We start from the raw sequence: 14,747 nt of genomic DNA, 5'->3' as shown, positions 1-14,747 counted from the left end.
AAACGGCACCGACCGCCAAAAAAGCCTCAGCATGAGCCAAGGACCTTAGGTGAATCAAATCAAATTTTATTTGCCACATGTGCTGAATACAACAGGTGTAGACATTACAGTGAAATGCTTACTTACAAGCCCTTAACCAACAATGTTAAGAAAAACATTAAAGAGCAGCAGTAAAATAAAATAACAGTAGAGAGGTATATACAGGGGGTACCGGTACAGAGTCAATGAGTGGGGTCACCGGTTAGTCGAGGTAATTGAGGTAATATGTACATGTGGGTAGAGTTAAAGAAACCCCCATCTGATTATGGTTAATTTTATGAGTAGGAGCATGACAACTCCCTCTGATTCACAGGGACCTTGTTCATTATATAAACAGGTCCAATGCCTGGCACAATACCTCAGCTAACCAGTCATAAGCGGTAGACTGTAACACGTTATACTAGATCCCGTTAAGGGAGCTAGACTGTAAGTAACAAGGCTCAAGATTCAAAGCCTGGTTATTTCATGTTCATGAATGTTGCATTTTACCTAATGAAACCCATTGCGCGTGGTAACTGTAAAAAGTCTATACTTTACCCCAGGATACACATTACGGGCGGTAGCTGTAGAAACAAGGTAGCTTTATTCACATCAGGGGAATTTAGCGAAACAAGGTTGCTATATTCATGTCAGGGGAATTAAGCAAAAAGTGTTATTTAATTTCCATTTTCATTTATTGCACTTCCATTCAGTATGAATCAAATGATTATGAAGGCATAAATGAAACAAGTATCCTCAAAAATGTTGGCAGTTATTTTCCAGGCTCCGCATTGTAGCCTTCCAGAACGCCCATGAGCGACGTCCTATATAGGGCTATAACTATTTGAAGTAAGTATCCATTTACCTCAAAGAATTCAACGCAATTGTGAATTACATTTAAATGTATGTAGTTCTGTACTGTTCTTTTCTATTAATGTTCTTTATTATGTCATGTTTCATGTTTTGTGTGGACCCCAGGAAGAGTAGCTGCTGCTTTTGCAACAGCTAATGGGGATCCTAATAAAATACCAAATAACAAAATACCTAATACAGATCTTGGATAGTTGGGTAGTGAAGCGCACCAGAAAATGCAGGTTCTCCTTCAAGTGGTTCTCCTACAACTTATCAACATGCCTTTCTATGTGGCCTTTTTGAAAAGGCTAATAACTCAGATTCATTATATGGCATTAATTAGCATAAGAAGTTCATAGATACTTATGACAAGTCTTGTAATGCATTATGACCCTTTGAAATGCATCATACCTGTATGCCGTACCGACATTTAATTCAGAATTAAATCCTGTACAGGTAGTTTATTTTGAAAAAAGTGCTTGAATGAAAAATGATTATAAGGGAAACGTCTAAATCGTCATTCACAACAGTCTCTCGCACAGTGAGAAAGTGTGTACATAAAATGTTAACACAGTGACGTTTTTAACGTCTCAAATACCGAGCTCTGGCTATTGCCAGTGAGACTGTCACAGTTGTCTCTCTTGGCTCTCATGCTTCAAACAGGAAGGTTCCGGCAGATGACAGAGATGCGGCGATGGCGGGGCACTCTCTGTCCAGAGAAAACGGACTCGGCATCTTTAAGGATCTCATGGGTGAACTTATATCTGGCCTGGTCCCTGGATGGATGCAGAAAAACAATGCCATCAGTCATTCACCACACAAGCACAATGTGTGAAATGCCAGGAGTTGTATCAAGTGTCTCAGAGTATGAGTGCCGGTTTAGGATCAGTTATGCCTTTTAGATCACAATGAATATGAATACATGGACCAGTGTTGGTCAATTCCAATTTAATTTGAAATTCCAATGAATTCACTCATGAAGTGGAGAATTTACTGTACGTTGAATTCAATTCGAATGTCAACAACCTTCAAGTTATGGAATTGGAATTAGACTTTGAATTGGAATTGTAAAAAAAATAAGTAATCTTTGGAATTCAATATTTGTACAATTCCCAGTTAATGGAATGAATGTACTTAGTATAAAAAGTGGACTGCATTTAAAAATGTATATATATCATTTAAACTTCCAGTATGAGGAATGGAATTATCTCAATTCAAAGACTGTCCTGGAATTTGAATTGAATTAAATGGAATTTACAGGGAGAGGGAATTGAAATACTGTAGAATTTGTGGAATTAACCCCAACATGGACAGGGGAGGACCTGATCCTAGATTAGCAATTCTACTCTGAAATGCTTGAAAGAATGAATGAATACGACCTCAGGCCATCTGACCAGGCGGACCTCTGGGCCCTCATAAGTATAGTTATATGCTATAGAAGGGGTTCAGTCAGAGTATACAAACATGGAGGTAACAGAGAACAATTAAGTACATTTTAAACCACTTCATGTCCTTGTTCTCCACAGGAGATATTGTGAGTTTGTTTAGTGCAGACTCTCATTACGGTATTTACTCAGTTGCTCTTTTCCCCGGTCATATAAATTCAAATAATCGTTTTGGGTAGTTAAAACCTACTACTAGGCCTAGCAGGTAGACTCTGACTCTGGTCGTTTGTATACAATGAAAGACAGCATGTTGCTATGGCAGGTTTTCTTGGGTCCTTACCTGAGTATGTAGAGAGAGCGACGGGGCAGAAACAAGTCCAGCCATTCAGCGGGTTCATCCTCCCTCACCAAGCGCATCACACTGTCTGACAACAAACTCAGCCCTGCTATAGTGCTGCCACAGAACTGACAGAGAGAGAGAGGAGAGGAAGGGATAGAAGGGGGCAGGGAGACAGTGAAAGAGAAAGGGAGAGAGAGAGGCAGGATGAAAGACAAAAAAAAAGGGGTGAGGGGGGACGAGAGAATGACAGAGTTCCAAACAGCATTGTAAATGAAACAACACTTGTGCCAAAAAAGTATTCACATTGTGTCCACTCAATAATCATGTCAGGGGAAAATTCTAGCACACAGAACACCATGTTCCATATTTATCATGCATTTCATCTCAGGTTAATATGAGAGCCGTCTACCTACCTTGACACTGTCGATGTGTGGTTTGATGTATCCAGCCTTGTCCAGGTCCAGGACATGCACAGGGCCTAGGAGAGGGCTGCCCTCAGAGAACGCCACAGCTCGGAGGCGATCCATCACCCCCTCACACACCGCTCCCCACTGAGCACGCTCGGTCTCCCGGTAACCATGAATCGCCTGGTGAGCACAAATGAAATGAAATCAAATTGTATTTGTCTCATGCGCCGAATACAACAGGTGTAGACCTTGCAGTGAAATGCTTACTTACAAGCCCATGGGGGGGACAATGGAAATAGTCCGGGTAGCCATTTGATTAGCTGTTCAGGAGTCTAATGGCTTGGTGGTAGAAGCTGTTACGAAGAGATCCTTTTGGACCTAGACTTGGCACTCCGGTACCACTTGCCGTGCAGTAGCACAGAGAACAGTCTATGACTAGGGTGGCTGGAGTCTTTGACAATTTTTAGGGCCTTCCTCTGACACCGCCTGGTATAGAGGTCATGGATGGCAGGAAGCTTGGCCCCAGTGAGGTACTGGGCCATACGCACTACCCTCTGTAGTGCCTTGCGGTCGGAGGCCGAGCAGCTGCCATACCAGGCAGTGATGCAACCAGTCAGGATGCTCTCGATGGTGCAGCTGTATAACTTTTTGAGGATCTGAGGACCCATGCCAAATATTTTCAGTCTCCTGAGGGGGAATAGGCTTTGTCGTGCCCTCTTCACGACTGTCTTGGTGTGTTTGGACCATGATAGTTTGTTGGTGATGTGGACACCAAGGAACATGAATCTCTCAACCTGCTCCACTACAGCCCCGTCGATGAGAATGGTGGTGTGCTCGGTCCTCTTTTTCCTGTAGTCCACAATCATCTCCTTTGTCTTGATCACGTTGAGGGAGAGGTTGTTATCCTGGCACCACACAGCCAGGTCTCTGACCTCCTCCCTATAGGCTGTCTCATCGTTGTCAGTGATCAGGCCTACCACTGTTGTGTCGTCGGCAAACTTAATGATGGTGTTGGAGTCGTGTCTGGCCATGCAGTCATGGGTGAACAGTGAGTACATGAGGGGCCCCTGCGTTGAGGATCAGCATGGCTGATGTGTTGTTACCTACCCTTACCACCTGGGGGTGTCCCGTCAGGAAGTCCAGGATCCAGTTGCAGAGGGAGGTGTTTAGTCCCAGGGTCCTTAGCTTAGTGATGAGCTTTGAGGGCACTATGGTGTTGAACGCTGAGCTGTAGTCAATGAATAGCATTCTCACGTAGGTGTTCCTTTTGTCCAGGTGGGAAAGGACAGTGTGGAGTGCAATAGAGATTGCATCATCTGTGGATCTGTTGGGGCGGTATGCAAATTGGAGTGGATCTAGGGTTTCTGGGATAATGGTGTTGATGTGAGCCATGACCAGCCTTTTAAAGCACTTCATGCCTACAGACGTGAGTGCTACGGGTCGGTAGTCATTTAGGCAGGTTACCTTAGTGTTCTTGGGCACAGGGACTATGGTGGTCTGCTTGAAACATGTTGGTATTACAGAGTCAGTCAGAAACAGGTTGAAAATGTCAGTGAAGACACTTGCCAGTTGGTCAGCGCATGCTCGGAGTACACGTCCTGGTAATCTGTCGGGCCCTGCGGCCTTGTGAATGTTGACCTGTTTAAAGGTCTTACTCACATCGGCTACAGAGTGTGATCACACAGTCGTCCGGAACAGCTGATGCTCTCATGCATGCTTCAGTGTTGCTTGCCTCGAAGTGAGCATAGAAGTAATTTAGCTCGTCTGGTAGGCTTGTGTCACAATGTTGAAAGAATGAATTTTTTTTATTCAATGTTGGTAGGGGCGTCAAGGGAATTATCATTGTCAACAGGGGTAACAGGGGTGGAATTTGGGAGGGGGACCGGGTTCCAGGAGTGAAATTATTTGGATATTCTACATTGATTTAAAGGATTTTACATCATCAGAGAGTGATTTTATTTTCCATTTTCAATACCTGATTGCCAACAAACACTGTTCTGGGCCCGGTTTCCCAAAAGCATCTTAAGGCTGAGTTCATCGCTAGAACCTTCGTAGGTGCATCATTAAATCTCAGAGCTGTTTCCCAAAACCATCGTCACTAAAGTTGCAATTGAAAACGCGTGTTATTTACCGACTGCCTCAGACCACTTGTAGATCAGCCAAGTGCGTCGTTGGATTCTTTTTTGCCCTTCCGGCGTCAAACATAGAATCAAGCTGTTTATCTGTCTCGCTGTGACCGCCGATTACTTCGGAACGAAGTTGACTACAAATACAACGTTACCAATGTCTTTGCAATTGTTTCAAACAAGCAAAGGATAAAAATATGCTTCAAATGAAAACCAAGATGACTGCATTAATAGGCTACAGTAGGTTATAGGCTACATAAGCCAGTGGAGGCTTCTCAGAGGAGGAAGGGGAGGACCATCCTGCTCAGTTAATTTAATAAAAATACAAATAGAGAAACATTAAAAAAGTTATCATTTTTAGATAAAACTATACTAAATATACTCACGTCACCAAATAATTGACTAAAACACACTGTTTTGCAATGAAGGTCTACAGTAGCCTCAACAGCACTCTGTAGGGTAGCACCACAGCTAGTTTCCGTCCTCCTCTGGGTACATTGACTTCAATACAAAACCTAGGAGGCGCATGGTTCTCACCCCCGTCCATAGACTTACATTGTAATTATGACAACTTCCAGAGGACATCCTCCAACCTATCAGAGCTCTTGCAGCATGAACTTACATGTTGTCCACCCAATCAAAGGATCAGAGAATGAATCTAGTACTGAAAGCATAATCTCCAACTAGCTAGCACTGCAGTGCAGTGCATAAAATGTGGTGAGTAGTTGACTCAAAGAGAGAGAAAGACAACAGTTGAACAGTTTTGAACAAATAAATGTGTTTAAAAATGAAGGAGAAGCAAGAGAGAGAGACCTAGCTATACTTCGTTGTATTTTTTTCTTTCACTTAGCTACCTAGTTTAGCCTACTCAAAACACCCAGCTCAGACAGAGAGGGATGCTATGTTAGCTAGCTGGCTATGGCTATCCAACACTGGAACTCTTCAAAGTCAAGGTAAGCTTTTGGTTTTATTAATTTATTGCCACCGGGGCACGCAGGTGTAACTGCTAAACTGCTTGCTGACTGTACTGCATGATTGTAATGGGTTTACTAACGCGTTAGTTCTAGTAGCTATGTTGATTATGACGTTAGCTAATATGGGGACAACAATGTAGGCTGAGTATAGCGGTTATGATATGAAGGTTTGGCTTGGAAAGGTATTTTCGCCTGGTCACAGACAGCTGATTTGTTGTGCACTGAAATCCACAAGCAAAGGGAAAAGATGAGAGGAGGGGAGAGCGTAGAAGTGAGAAGGAATAGATCAGCTAGCTGCAGGCAAGAGTGTACAAGGCGGTATTGAATGTGTCATTGTCACCTTGATTACTCTAATTTTTCTCTCAACCTGTGCACCTACATTGTAAACTTTCATTCAGAGGCTAGATCGTAGCAACCTTATGATGGGTATAGGGAAAATCATGAAGTAGTATCATGTAGTAGCCTAAACCTATCGACGTTACATTGAGCTGGGTAAATGAAATATGAATGACAGTCATCTAATATGCTGTAATCGAAATAAGGCCATGCTCATCATTTCAAAAATCATCCTCCCTCATCTTAAACGGCACCGACCACCACTGACATAGGCCTATATTTTTCAATCATGTTGAAATCTGTTCAGTAAATTGGGTTATATTTTGCTAATTGTAGCCTACACTGGCTGTTATTTTTGCCTCAATATATACTGAACAAAAATATAAAAAGCAACATGCAACAATTTCAAAGATTTACAGTTCATATAAGGAAATCTGTCAATTGAAATAAATAAATTAGGCCCTAATCTATGGATTTCACATGACTGGGTAGGGGTGCAGCCATGGGTGGGCCTTGGAGGGCATAGGCCCACCCACTTGGCAGCCAGGCTCACCCACTGGGGAGCCAGGCCCTGCCAATCAGAATTCGTTTTTCCACCACAAAAGGGCTTTATTACAGACAGAAATACTCCTCACCACCTTAGTGGCCTTTTATTGTCACTAGCACAAGGTGCACTTGTGTAATGATCATGCCATTTACTCAGCTTATTGATATGCCACACCTGTCAGGTCGATGGATTCTCTTGGCAAATAAGAAATGCTCACTAACAGGGATGTAAACAAATTTGTGCACACAATTTGAGAGAAATAAGCTTTTTGTGCATCTGGAAAATGTCTGGGATTTTGTATTTCAGCTCATGAAACATGGGACCAACACTTTACATGTTGCGTTTATATTTTTGTTCAGTGTATTTCATGATGTGTAACGTGTGCAATATTGTGCCAAATCTGTGATTTATTGCATAACTATTGGGTAAGTATTAGAATAAGCAGCCTCAATATTTGCAGCCATATAGGCCTAGGTGATAATATCTCTCTTGAGCTATTCAGTATTGTGGAATAATTTTAAAGTGAATGTGAGATTTGAATGGAGAAAGCTGATCCGAGAGCACTGCTAGCTTTTTTCTCTCCTATCAGTATCAGTATCAACAAACGATCCAACGATGCACTTGGCAAACGTTCTTTCTGCGTGGTGTTTTGGGAAACGCATGTTACATCTTCAGCCGATGCATCGTTAAAACACGCATAAACCTAAATTGCATCGCTATTGGGAAACCGGGCCCTGACTGTTCAACTAAATAGCCTTGGTTTCTCAAATGACTGCCTCGCCTGGTTCACCAACTACTTCTCAGATCGAGTTCAATGTGTCAAATCGGAGGGCCTGTTGTCTGGACCTATGGCAGTCTCTATGGGGGTGGGCCGACTCTTTTCTTGGGCCGACTCTTTTCTCCATGTATATCAATGATGTCGCTCTTGCTGCTGGTGACTCTCAGATCCACAACTACGCAGACGACACCATTTTGTATACATCTGGCCCTTCATTGGACACTGTGTTAACAAACCTCAAAACGAGCTTCAATGCCATACAACACTCCTTCAGTAGCCTCCAACTGCTCTTAAACACTAGTAAAACTAAATGCATGCTCTTCAATCAAACGCTGCTGGCACCCGCCCACCCGACTAGAATCACTACTCTCGACGGGTTTGACCTAGGTGTCTGGTTAGACTGTAAACTCTCCTTCCAGACTCACATTAAGAATCTCCAATCCAAAGTTAAATCTAGAATCGGTTTCCTATTTCGCAACAAAGCCTCCTTCACTCATGCTGCCAAACATGCCCTCGTAAAACTGACTATCCTACCGATCCTTGACTTCGGCGATGTCATTTACAAAATAGCCTCCAACACTCTACTCAGCAATTTGGATGTAGTCTATCACAGTGCCAAAGTCTATCTTTGTCTCCAAAGCCCCATATACTACCCACCACTGTGACCTGTAAGCTCTTGTTGGCTGGTCCTCACTACATATTTGTCGCCAAACCCACTGGCTCCAGGCCATCTATAAATCACTGCTAGGCAAATCCCCGCCTTATCTTAGCTCATTGGTCACCATAGCAACACCCACCCAGCACCTCCTTTGGCCGCCATTCCTTCCAGTTCTCTGCTGCCAATGACTGGAACAAATTGCAAAAATCTCTGAAGCTGGAGACTCATCTCCCTCACTAACTTTAAGCATCAGTTGTCAGAGCACCTTACTGATCACTGCATCTGTACACAGCCAATCTGAAATTAGCCCACCCAACTACCTCATCCCCATATTGTTATTTATTTTGCTCATTTGCACCCCAGTATCTCTATTTGCACATCTATCATTCCAGTGTTAATACTAATTGTAATTATTTTGCACTATAGCCTATTTATTGCCTTACGTCCATAACTTGCTACATTTGCACACACTGTATATATATATATATATTTTTTTTTTTGACTTTATGTTTTCTTTTACCCCATATGTAAGTCTGTTGTTTTTATCGCAATGCTTTGCTTTATCTTGGCCAGGTCGCAGTTGTAAATGAGAACTTGTTCTCAACTGGCTTACCTGGTTAAATAAAGGTGAAATAAATAAAAAATAAAAAAATCTAAATTAAGATCTATTAAACTTTTAATGCATAATGGCGATGATTAATAGCCTAACTCAATTCAAATATGACACTTTACAGCATCTAGTAGAATATGGATATGGTTGTTATTGCTGCTACTGTTTTAATCTCTACATGTTTGTAAGTGAAATATAAGACAACAAAGCATTTGCATGATGCCAATAGGGAAATTAACCAAAAGAGCTCCTCCTTGCATACTGAAGCAGCCCCTCTGAGTGTAAGACGTGCAGCAGCTTTAGCCACATCCATTATCTAGCTAGTTAGTGTGAGCTGGGCACCTTGTAGTCAACAAGCAAGGTCGATTTACAACTTACATCGTCCCAGTGGTCGAACTCGTATCTTTTCTTCCTCAGCCCAGGCTCGAGTTCTTTAATGAGAGCACCCTCCTCTTCCTCACTTATGAATTCCGTCCTCACCTCCACCTGTCCTCGAAGCCTCTGGACCAACTCCCGGGTCGAACCGCAGACTAGCTGGTCATCTCTGAACTGCAGGCCGCTCTTCGTAGCAGCTCCGGAGCAACTCTCTGCCGAACTTATACATGATGTTGAACTGCACAAAGGCCGTTTATGAATTATTCTGGCAACTGTAATCAGCAGTCTCATGCTTCATTAAATACAAGTATTTATGTAGACTGTCAGATTTTCTAAATGAAGCTATGCTTTGTTGTTGTCTGGTGGTACAGAAGTCAGATCACGAAGGAGGGCGACATTTTGAAAACGCACTGCATTGTGGGAGTTGTACTTTCTTCTTCTTCTTCTGTGGGTTTTATGGCGGACTACATCCAAAAGTTGTATTGCCGCCACCAACTGGACGGTTTGAAACCCAAAATAAAATACATATAAATAAATCCATACTTAATAGTGATTCTAACAATCCACACTAATAAAAATAGTACATTGCCTAAACAAACAAAATCCCACTTCTTCCTTCTTTTAGTTCTCCCTTCTCAGGCTCTAGTACCTGAGAAGGTGGTAGGGCTTTTGCTAATATTCCATGTAACTCCCTTGCTGTGAAATCTTTCAGCCCCAGGAATCGCTCCGCCGCAATCACAATGATTTCAATCTTCCTAGATCTTTTCTCCACCTTGGCAGTGCCATTTATCACCATTGTGATAAAGGCCACAAAGTCCACGTTTTTAACCTTTAAAATGTCAGATCGTCTTGGCGTAAGAGAACCCCTGCAGCCTGCAGTGAAGGCCTGTCCCCTACCATGGACTCTTCTGGTGCAACATTCAAACCCTCAACCCTTTTCACAGCATCTGCATATGAAATGCTCTGTACGACCCTGACTTTGGTCAGCTCATTCTCCTTTACCCTTGTCGTGCATTCAGAAGACGTGGCTTCATGATTCCCACCGCAATTACAACATGTCACATTTTCTTCACTTTTATAACACATAATCTGATATTTTCCACATCTTGTACATCTCGGCTTCTCCCTTCTGCAAACACTTTCTACATGACCAAAAGCTTTACAATGTTCACACTGCATTGGTCTTGGGATAAATGCTCTAACTCTGTAGTTAATATACCCTAGCCACACTTCATTTGGGAGAGACTCCATTTAAAAAAACAAAAGAACAGATAAACTCTTCACTTTTTCCCCATTCACCACTCGATTCATCCAATGTGCTTCAATCCCTCCAGGAATATTTTTCTTCTCTTCCAAATCAACTTCCCACGAAACGCCAGATATAACCCCCTTGAGGGGTGCCCTGTTCCGAAGAGACACACACACAACACTTCAAACTTATCAAATCGATTAATACACAACGCACGTTCCTTCTGTTCCGCAGAATCACAAAAAATCCAAACAAGCCCGACTCTCGTGATCTTCACATCTTCACTTTACCCAGCACTCTCTCCACCAGTTTGGATAACTCAAATGGTTTCTTCAAGATTGGTACTCTGCTCAGCTGCTCCTCATTAACAAACCGTACTCCTACTAGATACGAAGGGTCATTCTCATCACTGTACCCTACTTTGCTCCGTTTTCCATTCTTTTGAACAATACTCCAATTCTCCTTGATTCTACCACCATTGTACTCAGATTCCACTTCATCATCCGCTTCCACCATCTTCCCATTTCCCATGTCCCAATGTGCAATGACAATGACAATGACAATGGAGGCCTACACCAATCCTCCATGGTAGCCTCGCATAAAATCAGCCTCATTGCACCCAAATAAAGCTCCACGACAATCAGGAGTTGTATTGTCATCACACTTTTCAATAAATAAATAAAGCCTAGCTGCCTAGGCCTAAAATAACAAGCTACTAACCTTTTCCCTGGAATTACAACAAGCTTCTATGTTATCCATGTCAAATGCATAAAGGCTATGTAAAAAAGGAATGTATAAGTCTTTTTAAATCAAATAGATAGTCTTACAAGAACGGTACTAAACTAGGCCTAATGCTGTGAGCTCTTTAATTGTCTTTTGGGTGTTGTCTTTTGCTCACTAGGCTATGCCCATGCTATCTTTGTACGTCATGCCAGAGCCATACAGTTAGAGGCTATGTAAATAAGTAATTTATTTCCATATCTACATATGGCTCCGGGTCGTGCTAACTTTGTGAAGCATGACCTACACTCATAAAATCCCAACGTCTCTTACTCGTACTTCCCCACCATAGCCTCTCTGTGGACTACTTTCATCTATCTTGCACAATGGAGGGTGATGACATGGGTGTGGAGGACTGATATGAGTTCTGGCGTTAAACACTCTACAAAGCTAACTCAGCCGATATACACACTGTAGGTATGTACATGTATGTGGACACTTCTCTAATTGCTGCTGTACAAACAACATATGCAAATGATTGACTAGACAAACTAGTCTCCTTTTATGCAACAAAACAAACAAAGGTAAAACAGGTTCTCTGGCGGGCCTCAAACAAACTAAAGCCAACCATGAATGGTTAATGGTTGATGCACCCACCTGCCATTACTCAACAGAGGACACAATTATAGCCTAATCAGGTGGGGTTTTATTGAGGACAGTCATGCAGCTTACTACAACCCTCCCAACCGTCACTTTGAGTGTGCCTATAGAAATGCTTCTGTGAATGGGGCGACTATGTTATTTTTTGCTCATTGTGTAGCCTGCATATATAAGGAAAAAACAATTTAGCAACCAGAAACAACATATCAAACTAATCACCCCAAAAATGTAATATAAGTTAAACTACACCAATGTCATGATAACACTTCAAAAGTTCTCAAAAAGTGGTATTTCTGAGGCTGGTGCATGTCATAATGGGTCTGCAGGCTATTATGTGGCTGTGGATTATTGCTCTATTACAAATAGATTAAGTATAAAATACTCTTCAACATTTGTCCTCCCACGAGGGCCCCCATTGCCGTAGAGAACTGTGACTTCTCAATCTCTCTGGCCAAAGTGAGTAGGACCTTCAACCATGTGAATCAGGGATTCTTGAATGTCAGGACAATCCTTGTCCGTCAGGGAAACTTTATTGTTATAGTAAAAACATTAATCTTTTTCATTATTTGAACTTAGTAATCAAAGATAGGGGTATTTTATAAGGGAAAATATTTGTTTTTGGAATATTCAAAATACTTTAATTATTCATTTCCATGCCTGGAAATGCCCTTGTCTGGAGCAAAGGATCCCAATTTCAAACAAAAAAGTGTTTACCATTCTAAAAACGGCAACAATGGATATTAACTAAAAAATAATCTTATGTCGTTTCTTGCAATAGCCCTCTGTGACTTTAACGATTATTTCTCTCAAAACTGTGATTCCTAAAAGATGTGTCAGGAGATTTGGTGAACTCCGTCAGATTTGTCTAAAATCATAAATTAAGCAGGAATAAGCATGGTCAGCTATACCATAAGGACCCCTTCTTCATGTCCTCATAACATGTAGTGCAACAAGACCACTCATGGTCTGTAAAGTTCTCTACTTTTGATTGATTTAAACAAACAATATTGGAATCACCATGGTCATAACCATAAACTGTCAACTCCATCTATCTAATAGATTAAGATAGAATATGAATTTTGGTTCAAATATGTTTATTTTAATTTGGTTTTAGAATTGCTACTGTGTATACCACTTGAATGAAGAACAATTCAGTTTTTGTCAACTGTAAAACATCAACTCTGTCAAACCTTTGTCTAATGTCAACTCCATCAGAGTGCTGAAAGTTCTAATATAATTATTATGTTTTTATTGGGGATTTTCAAATGAATAACTTTCCATATTTTAGAATTGTTTGTGTTTAACTTTTATTTTTAGAGGCAAAATCTGTCTGTTTTGAGTGTCTGTTGTCCACTCTGTCACTGATAGCCCCCTTAAGATCGATTTTTTGGTAAAACGTCCTTTTAAGGCGTCCTTATTACAGTGTAATTACACTGTAACAAGTATTGTAGTTAACTAACAACTCATAGTTACAGTTTAATAACAACATGTAACTGGTAGTAATTCCGATCTGTAATTACAGAAGTGTAACAAGGAATGCTTGTTGCCATGCTTGTTACAAATGGGCAGGTTTCCACTAAATTCACCAACTAATTGTTTTGCTTCTTCTCAGCTGCATCCGATTCATTAACAACTGTGACAAAGGTTGGGATCCCTTGTGGAAGCACTGGATGTCTGAGAGATTATAGCCTATGCTCAATAGGCTATAATTACTTAACCATGAACGTGCACTGTTCAAAATATATCTCCAGTTAACATTGTTGCTAGCAATTGCCCCCAAAATAAAGCATACTATCTGTGTTAACTTGGTTGAGCTTACGAAAACCGATCTAGTACGAGTGTCATCTCAGATGAGGAATAAGACACTATTTCAAAGCATAGTACATGTAATGTTTGCCTACGTACAATGCAATTATTAGTTGTTACACCGGATTTAGCTAGTTAAAATTAAGTATATCTTGAGGGGTACTTATTTGTAATTAATGTGTACTTATACAGTACATTGCCCATCCTGACAACCTGGCCCTCAATTTAAAGCTTCTGGAAGCGCCATCCAAGTGGGAGAATAAACACACTAGTACGCCATAGAGTACATGTAATATTCACATAAGTACAATTAAAATACTAGATGTTACACAGGATTTGGCTAGTTATAATTACGTTTATCTTGAGGGTTACTTACTTGTAATTACAGTGTACCAATAGCCAGTGGTGGAAAAAGTACCCAATTGTCATACTTGAGTAAAACTAAAGATATCTTAATAGAAAATACCTGAAGTAAACGTGAAAGTCACTCAGTAAAATACTCCTTGAGTAAAAGTCTAAAAGTCTTTGGTTTTAAATATACTGAAGTATCAAAAGTAAAAGTCTAAATAAGGATCTCGTTATGCATTCAAATTGCCATAGATAAAATGCTATTGTTTTCGTTGTCCGTAGCTTATGCCTACCCATACCTTAACCCCACTGCCACCATGGGGCGCTCTGTTCACAATGTTGACGTCAGCCAACCACTCGCCCACATGATGCCATATACTCTGTCTGCCATCTGCCCGGTATAGTTGAAACCGGGATCAATCTGTGAAGAGCACACTTCTCCAGCATGCCAGTGGCCATCGAAGGTGAGCATTTGCCCACTGAAGTTGGTTACGACGCCGAACTGCAGTCAGGTCAAGACCCTGGTGAGGATAACGAGCACGCAGATTAGCTTCCCTG

At 41.4% G+C, this 14,747-nt stretch overlaps 1 protein-coding gene across 1 annotated transcript; it reads right to left on the bottom strand.

Moving 5' to 3' along the window:
* Nucleotides 1–47: 47 nt before the first annotated feature.
* Nucleotides 48–9,825, bottom strand: alkbh7 (alkB homolog 7). The gene is made up of 4 exons (XM_084144907.1): nucleotides 9,410–9,825; nucleotides 3,009–3,182; nucleotides 2,596–2,720; nucleotides 48–1,646 (listed from the first exon to the last, which is right to left on the bottom strand). The coding sequence occupies exons 1-4, from the start codon at nucleotides 9,695–9,697 to the stop codon at nucleotides 1,526–1,528; spliced, it is 708 nt and encodes a 235-aa protein (XP_084001033.1). The 5' UTR covers nucleotides 9,698–9,825; the 3' UTR covers nucleotides 48–1,525.
* Between the last annotated feature and the right edge of the window lie 4,922 nt (nucleotides 9,826–14,747).

Source organism: Coregonus lavaretus (genome assembly GCF_964263955.1).
Source record: "Coregonus lavaretus genome assembly, chromosome: 28".
Classification (NCBI taxonomy): Eukaryota; Metazoa; Chordata; class Actinopteri; order Salmoniformes; family Salmonidae; genus Coregonus; species Coregonus lavaretus.
Note: the sequence above shows the minus strand (reverse complement) of the source record. Positions and strands in the feature narration are given on the sequence as shown.

Excerpts from the sequence above, each read along its gene's own strand:
- alkbh7 (XM_084144907.1), bottom strand. The coding sequence starts at position 9,697 with ATGAGACTGCTGATTACAGTTGCCAGAATAATTCATAAACGGCCTTTG. Across the intron at positions 3,183-9,409 it reads AGTTCGACCACTGGGACGAT|GCGATTCATGGTTACCGGGA; the intron begins GTAAGTTGTAAA and ends TGTGCTCACCAG. Across the intron at positions 1,647-2,595 it reads CGCTCTCTCTACATACTCAG|GGACCAGGCCAGATATAAGT; the intron begins GTAAGGACCCAA and ends GCATCCATCCAG.